This window comes from Crocuta crocuta, unplaced genomic scaffold (genome assembly GCF_008692635.1).
Source record: "Crocuta crocuta isolate KB4526 unplaced genomic scaffold, BGI_CrCroc_1.0 scaffold313, whole genome shotgun sequence".
NCBI classification, from domain to species: Eukaryota; Metazoa; Chordata; class Mammalia; order Carnivora; family Hyaenidae; genus Crocuta; species Crocuta crocuta.
The window spans coordinates 406,953-432,447 of NW_027527814.1; the positions used below are offsets into that span (position 1 = coordinate 406,953).

At 48.4% G+C, this 25,495-nt stretch overlaps 1 protein-coding gene across 4 annotated transcripts in view; it reads left to right on the forward strand.

Moving 5' to 3' along the window:
- CABIN1 (calcineurin binding protein 1) overlaps positions 1-25,495 on the forward strand; it is a 152,326-nt gene that overhangs the window by 8,964 nt on the left and 117,867 nt on the right. For all 4 annotated transcript variants that reach the window (XM_077775182.1, XM_077775206.1, XM_077775199.1 and 1 more), the window contains exons 2-12: positions 5,936-6,012; positions 6,516-6,608; positions 7,772-7,885; positions 10,638-10,772; positions 11,665-11,845; positions 15,350-15,479; positions 16,880-17,029; positions 19,878-20,164; positions 21,258-21,426; positions 24,181-24,317; positions 24,856-25,073. In XM_077775182.1, the coding sequence (XP_077631308.1) occupies positions 6,010-6,012; positions 6,516-6,608; positions 7,772-7,885; positions 10,638-10,772; positions 11,665-11,845; positions 15,350-15,479; positions 16,880-17,029; positions 19,878-20,164; positions 21,258-21,426; positions 24,181-24,317; positions 24,856-25,073 (1,617 nt within the window). In that variant the 5' untranslated portion in view covers positions 5,936-6,009. The remainder of the gene's footprint in view (positions 1-5,935; positions 6,013-6,515; positions 6,609-7,771; positions 7,886-10,637; positions 10,773-11,664; positions 11,846-15,349; positions 15,480-16,879; positions 17,030-19,877; positions 20,165-21,257; positions 21,427-24,180; positions 24,318-24,855; positions 25,074-25,495) is intronic.

A 25,495-nucleotide genomic window follows, 5' to 3' on the forward strand; every position in this document is an offset into this window, starting at 1 on the left:
TGTAAACTAGTTAGTAAATTCTAGTATTGTGATCAGAGATAGTTTTAAAAATGTTTGTACTTTATAGAAGATGGTTTCTCTGTGACTTCAGATATACTCAATTGTTTCGTGAACATGTGAGCACTGGAGAATGTATAGTCTATATTAGCCGAGTATAGAGTGATATATATACATCTCTAAGTTCTATAATTGTTTTGTCATTTAGATCTTCTGTTTCCTTACTAATTTTTTTCTCCATTTGGTTTGTCTTATACTGAGAGTGGTGAATCAAAGTTTCTTATTATTAGTGCATTTTTATTTATGTGTCCTTGCATCTCCTGTGGTTTTTGTCTCTTAGAGTTGGTTGCTATGTTATTTGGTGTATGTATATTTTTTAATTCCATGGCGTATTTTATTTTATTTTATTTTATTTTTTATCTTAGAGAACACATGCATGTGTATGTGTGCGAACAAGCAGGGGAGGGGGAGAGAGAGAGGGAGATCCATGAGATCATGACTTGAGCTGAAATCCAGAATCAGATGCTTAACCTACTGAGCCACCCAGGTGCTCCATATGTATATTTTAGATTTATACCTATTTTATATTTTTGCAACTATTGTGAGTAACTTTTTTTTTTTTTCTATTTTGATCTCCATTTGTTTGTTGCTAATATGTAGAAATACAGTCACTTTTTAGGTATTGACTTTTACCCTGTGGCTTTGCTAATGCTAGGGGTGATGCTTTTAGGGCTTTATTTTATAGATTCTTTTGGATATTCTATGAAGGCAATTATTACATTTGTGAATATGGACAGTTTCATTTCTTCCTTTCTAATAATCTCTTTTTGTTTTCATTTCTTTTTCTTGCCTTATTGTAGTGGCTGTGATTTCGAGTACACTGTTGAATAGGTGTGATGAGAGTGGATGTCCTTGCCTTGTTCCTTATCTTAGGGGGCAAATCATTCAGTATTATGGTTAAGTATAATGTTAGCTGTAGCTTTTTTGGTAAATGCTTTTTATCAGATTGAGGAAGTTTCCTTTCATTCCTGGTTTTCTAAAAGTTTTCTTTTTTAATCATTAGTGGAGAACACAGTGTGTGATACTCATGTGTGGTAGGGGTCGCATCAGAGGGGTAGGGGTCAGGGAAGCTCCTTGATAAAGTCCCATTTGAGTTGAGATGGGAATGCTTCTCTTTACTCAGGAATGTCATAGTTCACAGTGTTACCAAAGCCATCAGCAAGCTCTTCCTCTATGTGGCTTCTGCAGCTTGGTTTTCCCTCCAAGGGACATCCTGCAAATGACAGATGCTGGTCTTTGAGAAAGATTTGACTGAGAAATTAAATATGTCTTCTACTAAAACAGACAAGCTGCCTAGATACCACACATCTGCTTGCCCATTCCTTCCTTAATGGAGCACCTGTGAGTACAAAGATAAAGAAGACAGGACCGTTCAGGAGCTTACAGGCTGGTGGGTGGGACAGACCCAGAGACTGGGTAATTCCAGTGCAGAGGTGAGAGTGTATAGCGGAAATTTAGAAAGAATGCACTCTTGCTGCTGTATTAAATCAGTATACGATTTGCAGTTTTGAAAAGCTGTTTTATTTTTATGTCTTAGGTAAAAATTCTCATATGTACTGATATTTAAAAATCCAAGGCCAGTTTTAAGATAATAATTACTATGTACTATTTTTTTTTTAATGTTTTATTTATTTTTTGAGAGAGAGATAGAGACAGAGTGAGCAGGGGAGGGTCAGAGAGAGAGGGAGACAAAGAATCCAAAGACAGGTTCCGGGCTCCGAGCTAGCTGTCAGCACAGAGCCCAATGCAGGGCTCGAACCCACGAACCACGAGATCATGACCTGAGCTGAAGTTAGACGCTTAACCGACTGAGCCACCCAGGTGCCCCACTATGTACTATTTTGGCAGAAGTAAAGTAAAACAGTCTGTGTTACAGAGTCCCCACAGTCCTCTTAAGGTGTATTTGAGGACAGTATTCTGCCTCATTCTTTGTTTTGCTACTGGGAACTGAGGGGGCTCAGGAAGGATGGTAATGAGGGGCTGTGGTGGAGGGGGTGTTGATCTCATAGGACTAATGTGCATGAGCCTTTGTGAGGGTCACTTTTTTAGGTTCCTCTTGAGATGTTGTATGAACACTTACAAGTTTGCCTCAATTCCAGTATGTATCTGTGTCCAGCCCTCCCGACTGCCAGCTTTATGACATATGCATTATCATACCCATTTTGTGGAATAGGAAACTGAGGTAAAAGGGGACTGGCAGACCTGCCCAAAGTCACAATGCTAGAGAGGGACAAAAATATGACCCTAAGCCCAGTACTCTTTCCGGAGGGTGTTTTAAGTTTGAGTGAGAAAATGCACATGTGCCTTGTAAGTGTCTGGGATAGACAATAGAGGTAGAGGAGTGGAAGGTACTGTATTTTTAGATTATGTTAAAGTTAGCACAGGAGCCCTTTCCAGTGGGGACAATTGACTTGAGTTTTAGCATGGATTTTAGCAATTTCAAAAGGATTAGGGAGCTTGAAGGTTTTGTTTACTCTTTGGCATCATGGCTTCCTCAAGGGTTTCCTGGCCCTGACTGTAGTGCAGGGAGCACTAGGGGAGGCTAGGGGCTTTCTTCACAGAGGCAGGTGGGCAGAGGGCTGGGCAGGGACTTAGGCAGCAGGTGGGGCCAGAAACCTCTCTCCTGACTTGGAACACATGGTTTTCCCTCCAACTTGGCTGGTCGTCTTTCATTCGGTCTGTCCTCAGGAGGTGTCTCCTGTCTGCTGTGAAATGTGACCTGCACCCATCCTGGTCCTGGGGGGACAGAAGCCCCAGAGGAAGGCACCAGCCCACCTGGCATAGTCCTGGTATTTGTTAGGTGCCTTCCTGCAAAGCGCTGCTGAGCCAGAAACAGGCAAGCTCTCTTCCTTCAGCACGGAGACTGTATTGATATTTTCCCACCTAGGGATATGGGTCCCGCCACTGCCACACAGAAACCTGATCCCTCAGCCATCCCCAGGTCCTCCTCTCGTTTTTTTCTGCATGAGGATTCAGGTGGCATCCGGGAAGACTTGCCATGCCCTGGGGGCTGGCATTTGTCCTGTGGGGAGTTGGTTGGGAGACCTATGGTTAGGTATCAGCTCCACCCTCCCTGTACTCCTTACCCCAATTTATAGTTGTTTACCCCTGTTTTCAGTTCTTTTGGGTATATACCTAGAAGTGGAAATGCTGAGGGATAAGGTCACCTTAAGTTTAAGTTTTTGAGGAACTGCTGTACTGTTTTCCACAGCAGTGCACAAAGGTTCTAATTTTTCCATGTTCTTGCCAAAGCATGTTGTTTTCTTTTTTTTAATTAAAAAAATTTTTTTTAATCTTCTATTTATTTCTGAGAGATAGAGAGAGACAGTATGAGCAGGGGAAGGTCAGAGAGAGAGAGGGAGATATAGAATCTGAAGCAGGCTCCAGGCTCTGAGCTGTCAGCACAGAGCCCAATGTGGGGCTCGAACCCACAAACTGTGAGATCATGACCTGAGCCAAAGTCAGACGCTTAACTGACTGAGCCACCTAGGTGCCCCGAAAGCATGTTGTTTTCTATAGGGTATATATTTTGTTGTTGTTGTTGTTTTATTTTTATTTTGAGAGACAGAGAGTGCACAAGTGGGGGAGGAGCAGAGAGGGGGAGACCATCTCACGGGGTTCCATTTCACGGACCATGAGATCGTGACTTGAGTCGAAATCAAGAGTCAGTCACTTAACCAGCTGAGTTACCCAGGTGTCCTTTAAATAATAGTCTAGATGCAGAGTTTTAATTATATAATTTCTACTTTACTGTCTCTTATCTTTTTTTTTTTCATATTGTTTGGTGGTTACAGTGTCTATCATGGCATAGCTTATGGTGAAACAGCAGTTTCCAGACGTGGTAGTAACATTCTTTTTTCCTAAATATAGAATTCAGGAGATAAAATAGCTATTAACCTAGGGGATGTTTGAGTCTTCCTGTCTGTGAAAAGACTGTACTTCCTCTCTTGTAAGAATCATTGGAGAACTCAGAGCCCAGTGCGGAAGCCCTACTACAAATCATTGGTATAGTGCTGTCGGCAACAGTAGCAGTCCTTATAAGTTAGAGGTGGAGTGAGCATTCAGTCTGTATGCCTGGGCTCGCTCCCACTGCCAGGCCCTTCCAGGGCCGCCTTTCTGCCAGCCTCTCTCAGATGGGACTTTTTATGATTCCTCTTTCTGCCTTATCTGGCTTGTTTGGGGGTGCCCTCTGTCCCAGCCCCTCAGGCCAGAACCCTTGGTGTTATCCAGAAACCCTCTGTTCCCTCCAGGCTCCCTGGTGCCAAGTCCTGTGAGTCTGCTTCCTAGAGTGTGTCCCTTCTGTCCACTACCACTGCCCTATCCAGGTTCCTGGCACCCAGCATGTAATTCACATACCCTGTAGTTTACCTATGTGAGGTGTGTAAGTCAGTAGTTTTCAGTGTGTTCAGAGTTGTGTAACTATCAACATAATCAATTTTAGAACATTTTCATCCCCCTAGAAAGAAACCCTGTACCTATTTAAAAAAAATTTTTTAAGTTCATTTATTTTTGAGAGAGATAGAGACAGCGCAAGTGGGGGAGGGCCAGAGAGAGGGGGAGACAGAATCTCAAGCAGACTCCGCCCTGTAAGCACTGAGCCTGATTGCGGGGATCAAACCCACAAAGCCATGAGATCATGACCTGAGCTGAAACCAAGAGTAAATGCTCAACTGACTGAGCCACCCAGGCTCCTTGAGAAACCCCGTACCTATTAGTACTCACTCCCCGTTTGCCCCTCTCCTGCTGCCCACTACCCATTTTCTGTTTCTCTAGATTTGCCTATTCTAAACATTGCATATAAATGGAATCAGACAATATGTGGCCTTTTGTGACTGGCTTCTTTCATTTAGCATCAAGGTTGATCCATGTTGTAGCAGCTATCAGTACTTTAGTCTACTTTATGACTGAAGAACAATCAACATACCACATTTTATTTATCCATCCATTTTATTTATCCATTCATCAGTTGACAGACATTTGGGCTGTTTCCACCTTGGAGCTGTTACGAATCATGCTGCTATAAACATTTATGAACAAGTTTTGGTGTGGACATGTGTTTCATTTCTCTTGGGTAGATACTTAGGAATGAAATTTCTGGGTCATATGGTAACTCCACGTTTAACATTTTGAGCCACTACCAGACCATTTTCCACAGAGGCTGCCCACTTTACCTTCCTTTCAGTAACGTACTTCAGTAATGAACTTCTAATTTCTCACATCCTCACTGATCCTGTCATTTTTTGCAGATGTCAAACTGGTTTACTAAAACTGGTCTTTAAACTGCTTCTAATATTTTTTCCTTTATTATTTCTAAAATTTTGTTTTCCCCTAAATTCTCCGTGGCTCCCCCTGTTGCTGATAAGATAAAGCTCCTGGTTCCCGGCTGGCACCCTTCCATCATTCATACCATCTCTGCTCTAAGATTGTGCTCTGGGCTGTTCTGGCCTCCGCATGTGTCCCCATTTCCCCATCATACCCTACCCCNCCGTCTGTTCCTGATTGCTGTCCTTGCTCTCTTCAAGTGAATTGTTTTCCACTGTTAGATGTTGTCTGGGTTTCTCTTTGTTTCATTCAACTATTGAAAAAGATAACTGTTTATAGGTCTGTTGTCTCTGCTGAGCGGTGAGCCCAGGGGGCAGGAGTTGGTGTCACTCTTCCATGTCCCCCAAGCCTGGTGTCTTGTTTGGCTAGTGAGAAGGTCTGGCCTGGGGACCTGGGTGACATCACACAGCTGTCTGGAGGCAGTTGCTCACCAGTCTGTGTGCTTAGAGCTGGGCAGGCCCCTGGACTTGGGAACTGCTTCGTGGTGGGTCCCTGGAACTGTGATGTTCCTGGTGCTTCCTGGGCCTTCTCTCAGTCTCTCTTGTTTCCTATCTAGGAGATTGTGGACTGGCACAACCCCTGCCAGTGATGGGAAGTGATGCTCGGTGGCAGTGCTGAAGCTCTCTGAATATGGTAAGGGCTGATGCTTGCCTGTTTTTCTGGCATCATGTTATTTTGTCACTTCACTCCTGGGGATGAGGGCCATTTTCCTGGGTGACACACAGTTACCTTCCTCCTGGGAGAGCTGTTGGCTCAGTTGAGGGTAAGGATGTTTGACCTGTTGGAGTGGCTTGCAGGGCCTCATCACAGTTGCAAGAAAGGTACAAAGCTAACATGTTTTGTTGGAGTCTTCCGTTGTGTCTGGTCATTGCTAGGGTGTCCCTAGTCTGTTCCTTATGAACAGTACCCAGGACATGCTCCCTAGATAGATTGTTATGGTCCCCCAGACATGTTCTGGTCCTTACTTTTGTTCTTGATGATCATTTGTTGTTCATTATTCACATCCTGAGAAGGCCATAGCTGTTTGAAGTAGAAGAGATTATGTGCCAGAGCAGAACTGAATTCATTGTAGGTTGTTAAAGAGACAAGTGACGTCTCAAAACCAACTTTTTCTTCTCTCAAATCCCTGTTTTTAGATTCGAATTGCAGCCTTAAATGCCAGCTCTACAATTGAGGATGATCATGAAGGAAGTTTTAAAAGTCACAAAACGCAGACCAAGGAGGCCCAGGTATGTAATCCATGGTCTTCCTCTGCAGGTAGACTTGGCTTTTCATTTCTATAGATAGTACCTCATTTTAAATGGATTCAAGCGACTTAATGGGATTTCCCAGGAAAATCCCATTTGGAAAGATAGCTAGCTCTCCATCTCATGTTAAACCTGCTTTTCTTAAAGATGGTCACACTGAAGAGAAATTCTATATTCTCTGAGCAGTGTTTGGGCTGGTCCAACTCCTGGGCCCACTTCCCCAGCTGGGGCTAGCTTTCCATGCAGCTCATTCCTTTTGCACGCTTCAGGAGTTGCACCCAAGGGATGGTAGCATATTAATGGTAGATGGTGCTTTGAGGTTTCTTGGTACATTGCCTTCACTTTCCAATGTGAAGAGGCCCTTGATGGGGTCTCACTAAAGATCAGTGTGGGGCTAGGTTCCACTTCAGCTCTCTGGATTCTTGGTCTTTCCTCTCTACCACGAGGCCTGCATTCCTTCAATTTCAGCCTGCCTCTTTCCTTCCTTCCATCCATCCATCCAACCATCTCTCCACCAGTGTTCTGCCTTAGTATAGCAATGGTTCTCTTCTTCTTTGTGTCTTAGTTTTCCCTGGAATAAACATGTGCCTCCTCTTTCACAGGAGAAACCAAGGCAGTCTGGAGTCCTTTCAAAAGTCTACTAGTCTTTTGTTCCTGGTCCTCAAGGGATGTCAGTGGGGCTCAGCCTGCCCAGTGCCCCCTCTGTCTGGAGGAGGTTGTTGCCCTCTTTGGGCAATGATCAGGCCAGGGCAGAGTGGCAGAGGAAACAATGGAAACTATCCATATCCTCTACAAATCTTTGGGTTATTATGGCTGGTGCAGCCACTCTCCCAGCTTCACCCAGAAAGGGCCAGCTGAGTTTATAACCTTGCTGTTGCTGTCACCCTATATCCCTGGGCCAGTGTGTTTTTTGCTGTTGCTTAGACTCAGTTGAGCCGTGTTGCTCGTGTCTCCTTGGGGGGCTCCTGAGGGGTTCTTCTTGTAGTAATGAGCTCCTGGAAGGTTGGAGTATTAGACTTGTTTCCACCACAGAGGTTACAGCTGTCAGTTAATATGGCCTTGACTATAGTCCCCTGTACTCACTTTTGTCTTAAAAATGACAGACCTTTACATTGTCTGAGAATATCTCTTATCGTGGTTCACAGGAAGCAGAGGCTTTTGCCTTGTATCACAAGGCCCTGGATCTCCAGAAACACGACCGGTTTGAGGAGTCAGCCAAGGCCTACCATGAGCTCCTGGAGGCACGCCTGCTGCGAGAGGTGAGGCACCACAGGCCAGGCAGCGGGCTTGCCCTCTGTTCTCCCACTTGGCTGGACAACCTTGGACATGTTACTTCCCCTCTCTGCCCCCTAACTTTACCACGTGTAGAGTGTCAGCCTCATTAGGTTGCTGTGAAGGTTGAAGGAATTCAGGGAAACACATAAAGTGGTTCTTGGTGCATAGTAAGAACTCTTTGTTGGCTATTTTATTACATTTTCTTTATGACTTCTCTGCCAGGTTGGCTGGGGCTATTGTCTCCCTTTTATGGTTGTGGAAATGGAGGCTTAGTGAAGTGTTGATAGCTCAAAGCCATCTAACTAGTGAAATATTAGAGCCAGGATTGGAACCCATGGTTTTCTGATACTTAATGATCCTGTTGCAATACATTTTGGCAAATGCTGTTTGGGCGATAGCCCATGAGCTCAGAAAGCTCAGAAAGTAGGTGCTCCATGGGCTTTTGAAAAACATAGTTGGAGAAAAGGGCTGGGAGAGCAACACAGAGGCACGCTGAGGACACAGGGTATGGCAGGGAGGGATGGGCAGGGCAGGACCTGGATCCAGCCTTGGGACCATGCTACTGGTGAGTGAGTTAAACTTGAGTTGACTGGGTCGTGGAGATGTTGCCTGGAGGTTTGAAAATGAGTCTCAACTTAAAATTGATTTAAGAAGAATTATATTTCATTAGAAGGAAAGGCTTTTGTTTTCAAGTAGCCAAACACCAAACACAGAGACACACAGTAAGGAAGCAGACAGATGCCATCCAAGGACATTTTCTGGAACACGGTCCTTTAGTTGAGCAGTCTCCCAGACTTCTAGGAAGACACACACCTGTGTCTCAAGCCCCTACCCCTGGATAGTTTCTACCACTGATGAGGCAAAATGCTAACTGAGTTCTCATTGTCAGTATGAGGAGTCTATCCTTTCTCTTACTCAAGGTATCTGTTCATGTTCCTAATTGGATAGCTTGTCAAGATTCTTTAGTGCTGGTTATAGTGTCTTAGAATTAGGGCCATGGGAATTGTGATCCACACCTCCCCCATTAGTAGGAAGTGAGTGAGGGCCCAGAGATGAAAATGACTTTATTCCACTTTACTGAACTTCAGCCGTGGGCCAGGGCCGGGATGTTTCAGGAGTGGGTCTTCTCTCAGACCACAGAAGAGTGGGCCTCAGGGGTGTGGGCAGGTGAGCATAGCACCGAGTTGGAAGGGTGCTGGCCAGATTGGCCTTGTGGCCATAGGTATGTCCACCTTGGTGTATGTCAATTTCAGTCTTAAAGGACTGCTGTAGCTCTCTCCTCCTTGGCTTATAAAAGTAAAAGATGGTCATCACTAACAATCGAAAAGTACAGAAAATGTACAGAAAAGTTTGTTTTCACATTTATCTGGCATTGGTGTACCTAATATTAAACTAAATTATGTAGTTATAGTAGCACAAGCATTTGGCATAAACAGGTCATGGAACACAGCTGAATCCTAAGAAACGGACAGGTTAGTTGGCGCACATGCTGGCAGAGGCTTATTGGGGTGAGCCCTTTGTCTCCTGTGGCATCAGCCTGCGTGTCACAGAGGATGGAGAATGGTGCTGAGTCCAGCTGATTAGGTAGAGGTTAGTGATGAGAGCTTCTGCTCTGTCTGGATATACCACTTACTATCTAGTCTCCAAGGTAGACTCACACGGCCTCTGTAACAGGACTTTTGAATAGTTCTGTCCCTGGAGGGTGAAGGTACCTGGTGTCCAGCCTTGGTCAGCCTGTTGGGCATCTTTCTGCAGCATAAGCTTGACGACAGGATGAATGAAGCCTGATTTGAGCCTTTCAGTCTTGTTGTGATTCCTTAAGAGCGCTAGGGTAGATTTCTTGGGTAGTCAAGACGTGTGTCCTGAAGTGTGCATGCCCTCAGATCTATCTGTGCTGATCATGAAGAATGATGAGTGAGGGTGATCTGTCCCAGAACAAGGCTGAGATATGGACCCGACCCTGGAAAGAATTTCTTTGTGCCGCTGAGTTTTTCCTGTTAGAAAATGTTTGACTCCTTGTCCTGTGGTTAGAGCCGTAGTTTTCCTCATCAGAGATGTCTTAGAAGTTGTAGCATTTTCAAAGAGTTTTCATAAAAGCTGTAGGGAAATAACTTTCTTTATAAAGCACGTTTACAATCTTGATGTTCTCCTGACTCACTTGCACTTTTGATACTTTAGGTAGGATTTACTGTCCTTAATATAGAGGCCTTGGGGCACTAACTTTTTAGGTAAAGTAACTTACCCACAGGCATGTGATGATTACAGAGTTGGGAGCTTAGCCTCCTGACTCCTAATCTGGCAGTCTTCCTGCTGCGGAATGTGGAGGGATGTGTAAGTTGGCTGTCTGGGCACCTCCAGATCCTGCTGCTTCCCCTGGGTGGCTTTCTCCTGCCCTGTCCCCACCCTGCAGGCCTGGTGTGGGGGAGCTGTGGGCTCTAGGCTTGACTTTTCAGGCATGGCCGTAGCCACAGGGAGGGTTCCCTCTGTCTCTTTTGGTGCCCAGACTATCTGCAAATTGCATTGTGATGGTCTGACTTTTCTTCTCCGTCTGCTTGGAGCTGGAGGAGTCCCCCCAAGAACATCTAGCGTAGTGCTTTCATTTTCCAGTGGAGGGTGGCACTAGACTGGGCCAAAGGCCTGCGGCAGAGACCAGCCCGGAAGCCAGGTATCTTGCTGACTGCCTGCTGAGGCTTCAGGGCCTAGGTGTCCCTTCTTGACCTCTGTTTTTGTTCATAGGCAGTTTCATCTGGTGATGAGAAAGAAGGGTTGAAGCACCCTGGGCTGATGCTGAAATATTCCACATATAAGAACCTGGCCCAGCTGGCAGCCCAGCGAGAGGACCTGGAGACCGCCATGGAATTCTACTTGGAGGTGTGGTTTTGGCAATGCTCCCTCAGTGGTTTTGAAAGCTCTCGGTGGAGGGGGTGAGGTTGTGGTCTTGTTGGCTAAAAAGAAGAACTTGTAGTGGCGCATCGCTGAGCTGTGGTGCCTGAGACCTTCATCAGGTGACAGCAGTGAGTTCAGAGAGAGCAGGGGCCCACATGTGCATTTGTCCCCTGCCACTCAGGATGTGTGTGCTTGCTTACTGTCTTGGCTACCAGGTCCACGCCAGCATGGTGGGCATAGTAAGAAAGACGGTGGTTATGAAAAAAATGAAATGAATTGGTACATACACAGGTTCTGAGAACACAGCCTGCCCTCTGCTACCCTGCTCCTGCTCAGAACAGTATCGCCATGATTTCTGTGTTACCGTCACTATCTCTGTGGGCACCTCTGATGTGTCCTGCACCACGCAAACTGCTTTCCAAGCATGCATTAACCCTGTACCATCTTGCAGGAAGGTGTCTTTATCTTCATTTTAGTGATGAGGGGACTGAGGCTCGGGATCACTCTTCTGGTCAGTGTGGAAACAGGGATGTGAACTGAGGTCTGTCTCTGTAGCCTATAATCTTTCTAGAATCCCACAAATTAAAATTAAATTAAAAATTTTAAATTTTACAGAAATACCCCACAGATCTCCTGTTTTAATGGTACTCTCACTTCTTTTATCTATCAGATAGTAGAGAATACAGATGTTCAGAGAGACAAAGTATGTCAAGAAAATGTTCTAAATTTGATAAACTGGTTCATGTAACTTGTATTTGCCATTTTTTCTGGGTAGTTGGCGTGATTGGGCCAGTGCTATGTCCCTCCCATCCCCTGGGCACCTGTTCAGCAAGAGAGCTGACTGAACGTGTGTGCCCTCTGTTTGTGCTGCTTCTAGGCAGTCATGCTGGACTCCACGGATGTCAACCTCTGGTATAAAATTGGACACGTGGCCCTGAGGCTCATCCGGGTCCCCCTGGCTCGCCATGCTTTTGAGGAAGGACTGCGGTGCAATCCTGACCACTGGCCCTGCTTGGACAACCTCATAACTGTCCTGTACACCCTTGGTGATTACACAAGTGAGTCAGGCTTTGATGGCTTTCTCCCATGCCCTTGTGTTTTGGGGACAGAGGAGGGAGGGCGGCTTGGGTAAGTTGGAGGCCAGGTTAACACTGAAGAGCTTTCTGCCTGACTATCAGGAAAGGGAGATGACTTTGCATTCCGGTTTTTGCATGTGTCTTTCTTACTCAGATAAGATTTATTGAGAGCATTGTAGTAGTAGGTAGCATGTTCTCTGAGTGATTTTTCCTTTGGGTATGTCATTTCATCCCTGCATTGTCCCATCCTGTGCCAGAACCTCTTTCTATAACTTGCTGACCAAAGGCCTAGCAGCTGCAACTCGACTCCTGGTGATGGGGACCTCACTACCCCTGGAGGCAGTCTCTTTCTTTGCAGAGCAGCAGGGCTACTGGAAAGGTCTCTGCCAGATGGAGCCCCAGTCTGTCCTCCAGTTGCTTAAGCTCCTTGGCTCGAGCCTTGCCATCTGCTCTGCAGAGAACACCTCTGTCCCTTGCATGGGCTGGTCCTGAGGCAGGCACTGATTAGGTGTTCTGGAAGTTAGCCTCCTCTGGGTGTCCTCTGAGGCCAGAGCAGAAGGAGACTCTCCAGGAGTGCTCAGAGCAGGGCTGGGTGCAGTGGGAGCCCAGGGCTTATGAGCTGACTGTGTATGCTGCAGGCTGGTCTGGTGTGTGAAGGTGCTCTGTACCTGGCTAAGCCATTCTTCTTTTCAGCACAGACATGCCAATGAGCACTTGCTATCATTCTGAAGGTTTAAGTCTGGAAGACTGACTGGCAGAGGCCTTTTCCTCCCTGCCTCTTCTTTTTTAATGTCTATTTATTTTAGAGTGAGACAGAGTGTGAGCTGGGGAGGGGCGGAGAGAGGGGGAGACACAGAATCTGAAGCAGGCTCCAGGCTCTGAGCTGTCAGCACAGAACCTGATGCAGGGCTCGAAACCACGAACCATTAGATCATGGCCTGAACTGAAGCTGGATGCTTAACCAACTGAGCCACCCAGGTGCCCCTTTCCCTTCCTTTTTTTAAGACAAATAGCATAGAGTATTTTGAGAAGCACTAGGCTCTGCTCACCATTGCCTACCTCTGGTTCTTCACAACCACTTTTTAAAGCTCTTTCATTGAGGTAAGACACACACACACACATCCACACACATAGTTCACAGTGTGTATACATAAGACAAATCAAGATTGCAGATTGTTTCTAGAGCCCCAGAAGGCAGGCTGCTTTGGGTCCCATTCCAGTCATTACCACCCAGAGGTGATCTTGATCTCTCTGTGTTGTCACTCACCAGAGATGAACTCTGCTTGTCGTCGAGTCTCCTCCGTGTGGCGTCAGGTGGTGGTGTGTACTTTTCTCAGCCAGGTTCCTTTGGCCATGGTCTTCCTGTCCACGAGCACCCCTAGGCAGTCGCTAGACCATCTGTTATGTGTGTACACAATTTGACCACTCTGTGCTTGCCATTGGGTCCTTTCCAGAGTTGGGTGTTTGCATATCGCTGCTGTGAATGTTCTTGTGTGCATGCGCTGAAGGACACAGCCCTTGTTCTGTTTGTTGCTGCAGTTTTCACCACTCCCCCCCACCCCCCCAGCAGAATGTGATAGTCCTTGTGGGGCACCCTTTGGACCCTCACAGCTTCTTCTTCCTGTTTAGGCTTCTCTTGGAAGCTTTTCTGGCAGCTTGGGGGCCACCTTGAGGTGGACAGCCTTGTGTCCTGCCTTCCTTTCCCTGGCCACCTGGTTTAGTTCTTTGCACCCTTCTCCCATGGTAAGAGAAGTTGTGCTTGGCAAACTTAACGTCCCTGGGGGAAAACAGGCCTGGGGGACTAAATGGCTGCTCTGTCTAGGAGAGCCCTGCCCTGATTGACCTGATGCTCATTTAAACCCCAAAGTAAAAGCAGCATGTTAAATCGACTCCCAGAGGCACTTGACCCACTAGAGATGAGGAGGCCGGGTGCTTGGGGTTGATGCCTGCTGACCACCTCTTTTTCCCTTGGGACTTCTTAGGCCTTCCCTCTGTGGGAATGTTGGTGTAGTACAGCTAGTGTGGTGAGCTTTACTGCAGCCAAAATGCCTGCCGAGAGCCAGCATCATCAAATGCTCAGGGCCTCCTTGGTCTTCTCTCTGGGCATCTGTGGCATCTGTGGCCACTCTTGTGTCCCACTGTGGTCCCAGAGAGACTGTGTTCTTGGTTGTGTGGGGCAGGGACCTGTGGGCAATCTGTGCAGCTGTTCAGTCCACTGCTTGCTTGGCTGTGCTGGGGCTACCCGGGCCCTCCATGCTCACAGATCGCACAGCTTTTGTATGCCTTATGGGCAGCAGTGTGGTACCTGTGGAGCTCTGTGACCAGGCTCTGCTTCTCCCCTGGCACTCTAGGAGGATACCACTTCCTTCTCTCTCTTTCAGAGCTCCCATGTCCACATCTCTGCTTCGGCTCTACCTTTCCTTCCTCCTTAGTCCTGGCCCCTTCTTTGTCTGGTTATTCTTGATAGGAGTGACTTGCAATCCATCTACACTCAGACCCCGAAGCCGAGTATAGCATGGTGGTGGTCCAAGTGCCCAGCAAAAGCAGAGCTGGCACTTGGCTGCACTGTGCCATTTCCCGTGTGTTCACAGGTGAGGCCTGCTGGCACTGAGTCTGCTGGGGACTCTTGGCAGTCCCATCTGTCAGGCTGTTTCCACTTACAAATACTAAAGGCTTTCCTAGTTCACATCACAGCTCTGCTTCGTGATTCCTCACCAGCCCATTTTTCTCTAGGTTGATTTGCCTGTTACTGTCTCCATTCCTGGACGAGCTGGAGAAGTCACAGGCTTTCCAGATCATTGATTTGAGGATGCTCATTGACATGAATGATGTACACGTATTTACTTGCAAGCAATAGCTATTTTTGGTGAGAAGAGTTTAAAGAAAAGAAAAAGAAGGGGGAAAATTGGAAAATACAGATAAGCAGAAGGAACAGAAACTGGTTTCGTGTATACAAATGGGGTCACCCGTATGGCCTGCTTGTTTTCGTGCCTTCTCCCCCAGCTGTCCTGCAGCCTTCCTCTGGTTAGTGAGCACACCCTCGACCATTTGTAGGGCGGCTGCTCAGCAGCCCAGTGTGGATTGGGGAAGCCTTCCTTAACTAGGCTCCCTGGTGAGGCACTGAGTGGTTTCCTGGTTTTTTGAAGGCTGATTTCCAGTTAGCCAGTAGCCGATCACCATGTGCCTGCAGGTGTTTGCAGTGGCTCCCAGGGGTGGATTGTTGAGCTGGAGGTGTGTGTGTAACACCTCTGGTTCTCCGGAAAGGTCATACAGCCTGTCCTCCCACAGCAGCACTTGGGTTTGCCTCATCTGCTGTGAGCAGTGGTATTTTCAGAATCTTTCCTGACTGAATTAGGTAAGTAGTAGCTCGTATTGTTTACCATCATTACTTCCATTCCAGAGTAGAGATGTTTTCTTGGTGTTAACTGGCAAGGCCAGAGGTTTGGGGTGCAAGCTCAGAGGTCATGTTGTTTCTTTCCCTGCCAGCGTGTCTCTACTTCATCTGCAAAGCTTTGGAGAAGGACTGCCGGTACAGCAAAGGATTGGTTCTTAAGGAAAAGATCTTTGAAGAACAGCCTTGTCTCCGGAAGGACTCCCTCCGAATGTTTCTTAAATGGTGGGTCCTGCCTCTTCCTGTGCTGGTTCTGCAACCCCTTTCCCCCCAACAATGTGTGGTTGGTGGATATCAGGAGGCATGTGTACCTCCTCCTCTCAGGTCCTGACCTGACAGTTGAGCCCCTGCAATTCATTCCCTGCTCTACTCCCTCACCTGACTTTGATCCTGCCTTGCTTATTATGCGCCTGTGTGCTTAATCCCTTCTTGGCTCTCTGCTGCCCTACTGCCCTGCTGTCTCTTGGCATTTACCAGCTGTCCTCTGGATGTTTGCAGTAGTCTACTGCCCACCTTGCCTCCTCGCCGTTTTCCTTTCTAGGACTTTGCTTCCAGTGAGTCCTATGTTTAGTGTCGCAGAAATGACCCTGACCCTGTGCCACCCCTGCCTTGCCTCCAGGACAAAGCACATGATTGGTACATCACCTAGGAGGTTTACAGTCTGACCCCCTTGGTTCTTCTCCTTGCCTCCTACTTCTCCCTCCCCAAGGAGAAGAGAGCCGTAGGTCCCCAACAGATACCAGGCCTGGCCCCATTGTGCACTGTCCTTTCCCTGTGCCCTGTTTCCCTCATGTCCTCACCTGGAAGGCCATCCTTCCACCTCTCCACCTGTTGTGCCATTTCTCCTTCTTTGTTTTCCAGCTCCCAGTTTGGGCAGCTTTCCAAACTCTGGCTGCCTCCATCCCCCAGCCCTCCAGATGAACCAACTCCTCTGTCCTCTAGTCCTTGGCCCCTGGAACTCAGCTGGTGGTGGTTATTTATCTCTGTCTCTTTCCCTTGTAAGATTATACGTCTTGTTCATATCTTTCCTGATGGTATTAACCATCATTGGAGAGAAATAAAATGGAAAACTAAATCCATAAGCAAGGCACTTTGTGGTAGAGCCCCACTGAGAGGCATCAGGACAGCCTGGGCAGGAGGGCAGGTATTGCTGGGCCACCTCAGGTGCAGGTGTGTCTGGGTGAGGGCACCTGAGGCCTCAAAGCCCCCACCATTTCTGTAGTTTTGATACACCAGGGACTTTGGTGAGCTTAGGTGGTCTGATGACTTTTTTGGACTGGGCAGGATGGGAAAGTTCTTTTAAAATTCTCTGTAAATAATTGAGAGCGAGGTTATATTTTTCTGTGGCTTTTCTGACATTACTGTGATACTGTTAATACATATGAAAACTCTTTGCTCAATTTTGAATTGTAGAGGAACAAAGGGTATTAGTCACTTCTATTGTATGTTGGTATTAAGAATGCTAATTACTGCCCTTAGGGGCCAGACTCAAGGGGTTATTTTATTTGTAGGAAGAATGAATACAGATTAAAGGGTATTAACTTAACTGCATCCCTGTCTGTAAAGTTTCAGCCTTGGCTCTAGTTTGTAACATTGTAATTTCTCTCTGTCTTACACGATTTTAGTGACATGTCAATTCATGATGTGTCAGTGAGCGCAGCTGAGACGCAGGCCATTGTAGAGGAGGCCCTGGGGCTGCGGAAGAAGAGGCAGGCGCTGACTGTGCGGGAGAAGGAGCCAGACTTGAAGCTGGTGCAGCCCATCCCCTTCTTCACGTAGGTCGTCCGGGTCTCTGGGGTTGCTGGGTTGGCTGGTGGACCCCTGCACGGGAGGGAGAGGCCCCGAGGCCTGACCCCGTGCTGATGGTGTGAGTGGGAGCTGGGTGCATGTTGGACAGATGCCAAGAGGCGTGCACTTAACTTGTTGGCTGTCAAGAAGCAGTCCAGGTCTCACAAGTATGCCTCATGTAAGTCTCTGCTCTTGCTGTTCTTGACGCCAGCCACCAGCCACGTCCTAGTAAACCCCCCTCTCAGTCTGCCCTTCCCAGAGGGGAAAATGAAACTAACATTTGCCAAACACTGGACAGGCGGAAACTGGGTTCAGAACAGTGAAATGGTGAATGGAGAGTCTGGAGTTGATCCCAGGTGTGGGTTCTGTGGCTCTTGAACCCATGCTCTCCCTCAAGGGCTATGTGGGATGCACTGGAGGATGGGCTTCAGCATGGCCTTTGTGAATCCCACAGTGTGCGAGAGGTCCCCAGGGAAGAGAAAACTGGTATTGGCAGCCTCCCAGAGTTGGAGTCATTCAGCCACTTAGTGAGATCTGGTGTGCAGTTTTGTTTTTAAAATTCTGACATTGAATCTCGAATCTTTAAATGTAGTATGCTTTGATAGCAGTGTTCTTCTGCTCAGAGGCGGTGTCATGTGGTGGTCTGCAGCTCCTGCCCTGGATCAGGCAGGCCTGGGGCCAATACTGGCACCCTGAAGTGGGTGACCCTGGGATGCTACACGCCACTCCTAAAACCAGGGAGAGCAACCCTCTTTTGTAGGGTTGTTTTGATAATGGACTAGAGCAGCTGTGGCCAGCACAGAGCCAGCACCCTGCCCACACTCAGGGGGCCTAGCTTTCGGTCCATAGTATGACTGCTGGTATGTTTCCACATGTTGAGTCTCCCAGGAATGTCTTCCCGCCCGGACTCTGAGACAGTTGGAAAGTTGGGGCTGTTTTGCCATCGTGTCAGATGGCTTTCCCATTATTTTGTCAGTTGGGGCAGGAGCCCACATCCTGGGAGTGTGGACTCCCCAGCCAAGGGGTTCAGGACTTCGGGAAGGGTCCTGGGTGCCTGCCTCCCTGCTACAGTGAAGGAGAGGAAGGCCTGAGAACACTGGAGAGGATCCTGGCGATGTGACTAGAGAAGAAAGCTGTGAACTGGTGTCCAGGCTGCCCTCATGCAAGGGGAAGGCCAACAGAAGCATGAGGGAGGGGGACTTGGCTGGAGGACATGGTACTCGCTAGTGAAGTCCAGGACTGAGTTATTAGAGGAAGAGTGCAGAGATTCTTTCTCTGGGACGGTGGGTGGGGCTTTTAAAATAACCACTGTCTGTTATTGGGCTTGGCACACTCCTCCCACAGAGGACCGGATGGTAGGTGCTTTAGGCTTTGTGGCAAGGTACTGTCTCTGTTGTATATTCTTCTCAGGTGTGTGTGTGAGGGAATAACAACCCTTTATAAATGCAGATGTCATTCTTAGCTTGTGGGCTGTACAAAACAGGCTGTGGGCCATGGTTTGCCACCCCTTGGTCTATTCATTGCCTACTAGGTGAATGAAATTGTGTGTTTAAGGCATTAGACATAATAGAGATGGTGAGCAAATTCTTCCCCATCTGCATGTAACCCTTACCGAAGACTGGAAAAGAATAGGTAGGAAATCCCTTCTAGTCCTAGGAGCCTCCATTTGGTTAGATTCTGGATTTTAAAGCATCTTCCATTTTTATTCTTTCCACAACATTGCTTGGATGCCAGCTTCATGTCAGGCACTGTGCTCTGTGCTGGGGACTCACCATAGCAGGCCTGGTCCCTCTCGGGAGGCCATTTGAGGGATAGTCAGTCACCTGAAAGAAAAATGCCCCAAGCTGAGAGGCCCTTCGAGGAGAGTAGCACAGCATCTTGGGGGGAGCTCATAATGGAGTCTGCACTGCTTTGGGGGTCAGGGAAAGGCTTAGGTGCTAGGGCTGGAATCTGATAGGAGTGGCAGAGGGGCTGGGATGTGAGTGACAGCCTTGTTTTGGGGCAGAAAGAAGCCTGTGCAAAGTTCCTGTGGTATGTAGGGATATGATTTTGTTTGTAGAATTGAAACAACATGAGCATGGTGGGAAGGTGGGGGAGGAATATGAGATGAGGCCAGGTCAGTTGGCTGGGCCAGCCTATGCGGCACCATGAGGCTGAGGGTATGAGTTTTAGCCTGAGAGCATGGGAAGCTGTTCAGTGACGGGCAGGTGGCTAGATCGTGCCGCACCATATCATACCACAACACAACATATAACAACGTAGAGCATGGAGCAGGGGACAGCAGATAGTATAACACACCACACCACAATAAGACAGACACCTGACAGCACATATCACATGATGTACAGTAGAGCACACAGCACAGCACACAGTGGTCTTCGTTTGCCGTGCTGCAGGCCCTGGCCTAGGTGGGGCCCCACTGAGATGCTCCTCCCAGGGGCCCATTTAGCCCCTTTAGACCACATCCCTACTAGCAGCCCCTTTTCACCTCCCCTTGGCCCAAAATAGTGGCATCAGAGAAAAGCCACAGATGATTGAAAAATTTGACGTTTTTGAAGTGAGTCAGTGGTTTTCATGCCTGCCTGCTGGTCTGAAGGTACCTGAACTGCTCCAGGGCTTGTGCCGGGGTTGAGGACAGGAGGCTGCTGGGCCCTGCTTCTGCTCGGTCTGCTCCACCTCAGTGGTGTTGGATTCTGGATTTCGTCTGTAAAAACCATGAGCACCCTGCCTGCCCTCACGGAGATGGCAGTTGCGGGGCCAGCTCTGCCGCCTCTCCACAGGCTTGGAGCAACTGATAATGGGTGCTGACCAGGTGTGGTGATCCTCTTCTTGCAGCTGGAAGTGCCTTGGAGAGAGTTTGCTGGCCATGTACAACCACCTCACTACCTGTGAGCCCTTGCGGCCCAGACTTGGCAAGAGGATCGACCTGTCTGACTACCAGGACCCGAGCCAGCCTCTGGTGTCTTCTCTGGTGGTGGCACCTGTCAGTGTGATCCAGCCAAGCCCTGTCACTGCAAACCCAGCTGTGACTATGGCAGAACCCGTGCTCTCCTATGCCCCTGTGGCCACAGCCAGCTTCCCGCTGCACAGTCCCAGCCTGCTGGAGACCGGTGTCCCTGCAGGTGAGGAAGTTTGCTGGGGTCAGCTTCTGGGGAGGCCCCATTTGCTGGGCAGGAATGAGTGTTGCGGTGCCCTGGCCTCCCCAGAGAGATGGGTCTTGCTCCCGATCTCGGCCCAAGGGTTAAGTGAGAGCCCCTGGCTCTGCAAGGGGAATTCAACCTGTTCACAGGGCTGTTGCTCATCAGGGGGCCACTTCAGCACCAAAGCCCCCGTGAGGAGGGGGTCTGACCTCAGGGGTGCAGCTTCTTGGGACTGCTGAACACCTGGCAAGTAGGTCCTGGCATACAGGTCGCTCTTCCTACCTGTGATGTGTGAGCTGGCAGGACCCTCTGTTAGTTCTGCTCTGCTGCTGGCCATGTGCTGTGTCCTGGGACACTGGGGTGTACTGACTTTGAGGCTTTTGACCTTAAAAACCAGTCAGCAAAGTTACTACTATATGGGAATATATTTTTTAATGGTTTTATTGATTTTTTTTTATTATCAATGTCAATGAGGTTATAAAAAAATTCAGACAAAAGTTCCAAGCCTTTTCTTGATTTCCATGTCCCTGATGAAAAGAATATCTGATAGTTAAAGAAGTTTCTAAATGAACACGTATGTTTTTTCTAACTTTTTTTGCTTAAGCATATGTGACACTCCTTTGCTCTTTGTATAATTCACATGATTCTCTTGCTCATGTCCTATCATGGGGTCCTTAGAAGGTCCTGGGTGGTGAACAGAGTTAGCGTTGCTGCTGTTTGCTCTGTTGTGATGTCCCAGGTACATCCACTGAGTTGCCAGTGGCTCCTGCAGCCAGCCAGCCAGAGGGAGATGTTGGGGCAGTGTTTGAGACTGTAGTGTTCTGTAGCTGTGGCGAATAATCTTGAGATCTGGCTTGTGGGTTCTGTGAATTCAAGCAGGGTGTGAGTTAAGTATTTTGAGTTTGAAATTAACTTTATTCAGGACTCTTGTTAAAAGACGAGCAGTTTCTTGAGTGTCAGAAATAAAGATGAAACACACTGGTAGAATTAGAAAATTAGGGGCACTCATGTGCCTCTTTGGTGCGTTTTCTTACCTCTGCCCCTTATAAGATTTCAGTTTGCACTCTTTGTGAAGGTGATGTTTCTGGGGGAGATAAATCCAAGAAAGGAGTAAAACGGAAGAAGATTGCAGAAGAGAGTGGAGAGACGGCGAAGCGGCGGTCTGCCCGTGTACGAAACACCAAGTGCAAGAAAGAAGAGAAAGTAGACTTCCAGGAGCTTCTGATGAAGTTCTTGCCATCTAGGTACCATGCAGACGTTTTCTCATTTGCAAAAATAAGCAAACATGTAAGGCTCCAGCCTTTGCCACCAGTAGAGTTTTTCTTTCTGTTGCTACCTTCTCCCCTGGGCACCTCCTTTGTTTTCCCATAACATCTGTGCCAATGGCCAAAGCACAGATGTCACTGGCTTGGGATCTTGGGTTTTACTCACTTCTCTACCCTCTGAACTTCCTGAAGGCAGGAACCATGACTTGCACATCTTTTGGAGGATCACATACTCCGTGGGCCCTTGGGAAGTGGATGGATCCACCGAGCTGGAGGCCGCTCGCTCATGTCCTCATGCGCGCACAGACACCCACTTGCTGAGAGGCCTAGGGCCACTCCTGCTTGGGTGCAGACTCTGGGAAACCCCACGGAAGGGAGCACTCATTCCACTTTTGGGAAGAGTATGTGTGCTTGGTTTCTCCAGGCTCAGCAAGATTCCCTCATTCTGAGGAGGAGGAGGAAGACAGGCTTGTAAATTCTCTTGCTTTCACCAGTTCCCGGTGTTCTCAGAGAAGCCTCGTGGGAGGAGAAGCACCCAGGCTGCTTCAAGTTGGGAGGGGCTTGGACTCCAGTGTTCCTTAAGCCTGTCTTCACCAGGCCTCTTGCTTTTTGTCCTTGTCTCCCCACCTCCTCCAGAGGCTCCAGGGCCCTTGATTCCTGAGCCATCCTGGACACCTTTGTTAATGGTGCCAGTAGGTGGGCTTCCTGATGCCTCTTCTCCTGCCCTTAGCTGAGCAGAGAGAGCAGTTCTGGTTGTGCTTCTCTATCATTTTGCTGCCATCTGACATTTGACAGGCACGATTCCTGTCTGCTGAGGCTTCCTCTTATCCCCTGTGTCTTTGTGAGTTCATGCCTTTTTATCCCTTCAGTTACTGGAATAGAGTTTGAGAAGTAGTTGTGTGTATTCATACATGTATTTAAGAGAGAGAAAGCTTGAGCAAGGGAGAGGGGCAGAGGATGAGAAAGAGAGAGAGGGAGAATCTTATGCAAACTGCATGCTCAGTGTGGAGCCTGACATGGGGTTTGATCCCATGACCCTGGGATCATGACCTGAGCTGAAATCAAAAGTCGGACACTCAACTGACTGAGCCACCCAGGTGCCCCCCAGTATGCATCTTTAACCGGGAATCCTCAGCTGGTGATTTGGCCCATGACAGTTTATTTTTAGGGGTAACAACATCCAAGTGCAGGAGGAGCCAAAAGCTTTAGGTGGATTGTGAATCCATTTTACAGCAAGATTCCCAATTTTCCTCATTTGTTGCCTTTCTTTCTGAGGTGGAAGTGAAGTGCTTGGAAATCAGGGTTGTTCTCTCTAAGTAGAGGATGTGATCGGTGCTCTCTGATAAATTCTTCCTCAGGGTTAGGGCCAGGGCAGGATGGGGCTGTGGTTGATAGTGCCAGGGAGTCTGAGTGACCCATTTCCCCATGCTCCCCTCAGTCCTGCTGAAAGGGTCTTTCTTTTTTTTTTTTTAGATTAAAAAAAATTTTTTTATGAGCATCTGAGTGTCTCAGTCATTTAAGCCTCCGACTTTGGTTCAGGTCATGATCTTGTGGTTCGTGGGATGGAGCCCTGTGTTGGGCTCTAGGCTGATGGCTCAGAGCCTGGAGACTGCTTTGGATTCTGTCTCTGTCTCTCTCTTTCTCTGCCCCTCCCCAACTTGTGCTCACCCTCACTCTCAAAAATAAACATTAAAAAAATTGTTTTAAGTAATCTTTACACCCAACGTGGGGCTCAAACTTTCACCCCCAAGATCAAGTGTCGCATCTTCTACCCCTGAGACAGTCACGCGCCCTTCTTGTCCTCCCTATGTGGAATGGTTTCTGACTTCTTTGTCTCTATTTTGATTGTTAGTTTCTATGGCTGCTTCTTTAAATGGTCAGGCAACAACATGACAGTTTGCCTGCAGTAGCCACTGTGAGGGTGTGTGTGCAATAAATGGATGAAGCAATTGAAAGTGCCCCTGGTTTATGTGTTTATGCTGCAGGGTTGTTTGGTTGAGGGGAAGCTACAAGGATGGCCAAAACATGGTCCTTGGGAGGTGCTGAAAGAATGATCCTCCCCAGGCCCAGGGTTTTGTGCAGAGCCATGGAGGGACCAAGCTGAGAAGGGCTCTCCATGCCCCCATACACCACTCCCGTACCTTATCCTTGCCACCTGGGCTCCCCTCAGGTCTTAGAACATACACTAGGTGTTCTTCTGGCCTGTGCCTCTGTACGTGCCCTGCTTCTTTGCAGGGCCAGCCCCCTCTCTTCCATTGTCCACATAGGCATTACCCCCTCTGAGAGGCCTTCATGGCTCAGCTCTCTAAAGGAGGTCCCCTGTGACTCTGTCTTAAGCCCTCTCTGGTGGTTGGTCCTCATGTGGGCTCTTTGTTTTTATGTTTCTGTTTATTGTCTGTCTCTCCCATCAGAAGGTAAACTTACTGTGAGCAGGGTTTGCCACACTAACAGCTGAATTCCAGTGGCTGGCACATGCCTGGCCACCATTCGATCAGGAATCCACAAGTCCTGTTGGTGGGATGAATGAATGAGCGAGGGTATAGACTAGATGCCAGCTCACAAAGGCCTGGAGAGAGGCAGAGCCTCCTGGAGGCCTGGATTCTGGATCCTGCCACTCACTTATTGGCATCTACCTTCTTGCTCAGTTAGTTTCTCTCTTTGGAAGAATTCACATGCTTGTGTCAGAATGTGTGCTGTGGTGTGGCTTTTCTGATTTTGGTGTGTTCCATGCAGGCTAAGAAAGCTGGACCCGGAGGAAGAAGATGACCCCTTTAATACCTATGAAGTCCAGTCAGAAGCCAAACTGCAAAGCTTCCCGAACATTGGACCCCACAGACTGTCGTTTGACTCGGCTACGTTCATGGAGTCTGGTAGGAATCGAGTAACTTGTGGGAATTCTTTCTCCCATTATCCTGTAGCTTCCTTATGTTTCATACTAGGAGAATGGTTCTGGGATATTTAAAGTACGGTCAAAGGTTTGCCTGGATTTGTCTTGGGCCTGAGCTCCGTGGTCATCTGGGAGGTCTGTTGAAATGTCCAGGCTCATACTTGACTATGTTCCCTGAAGGACATGTGCTTCAGGCTGAAGCCAGGGGTATGGCTTTGCAAGTCAAATGCACGTGACACAACTGTTGAGTGCACGGTTATGAGGCAGCAAGCGCGTGGAGGTTGGCCCTTCAATACCCACCTCAGACCTGGAGGTTCAGAGAGGCTTGCTCATAGCTGGTGAGGGCTAGAGCCAGGATGGGGGCCCAGCAGCCTGGCCTTAGCACCACTGTACAGGAGGACATAGGTGCGCTCCTGCCTCTGCCCCTACCCTGCCCCTGTCCCTCATCTCCCAAAGAACACACGAGACCCTGGCATGGAAGGTCCCTCATTCAAGTCAGTTGTTTCTCCCTCCCTGGGCAGAGAAGCAGGATGTGCATGCATTCCTGCTGGAAAACCTGACCAATGGGGGCATCCTGGAGCTGATGATGCGCTACCTGAAGGGCATGGGCCATAAGTTCCTGCTGAGGTGGCCGCCGGGCCTGGCGGAGGTTGTGCTCAGCATCTATCACAGCTGGAGGAGGCACAGCACCAGCCTGCCCAACCCGCTGCTCAGGGACTGCAGCAACAAGCACATCAAGGTCAGGTGGGCTGGCGGCCTCTTGAAGGCTGGTATCATACTGGGACCAGGGGATGGGCACCGGGACCTTCTTTGGGTATGGGGTTGCTGCCATGTTGAGCCTACTTAGCGGCATCCATTTGTGGGCCTGGGACCTGGGCCCCTGGAGAGTCATGGGACCTGGTTTGTGTCTAGAGAGATCCTTGGAGGCTGAGAGGAGGCTGTCCTCGGGTGAGAGTGGGCACAGTGCCGTTCGAAGGCTGTTGCCAGGTGAGTGACAGTGGTGGCACTCGGGTGGAGGGCTTTGGAGTAGAGCTGACAGGATGAGCTGCAAGTGGAGGTGAGAGAATGAGATGGTGGGGGAGGAGGGTGCTTCTAGGGCTGGCTCAGGCTCCAGAGCTGGTGCTGGAGCGGCCTTCTGAGATGAAGGAGAGCCAGTGGAGA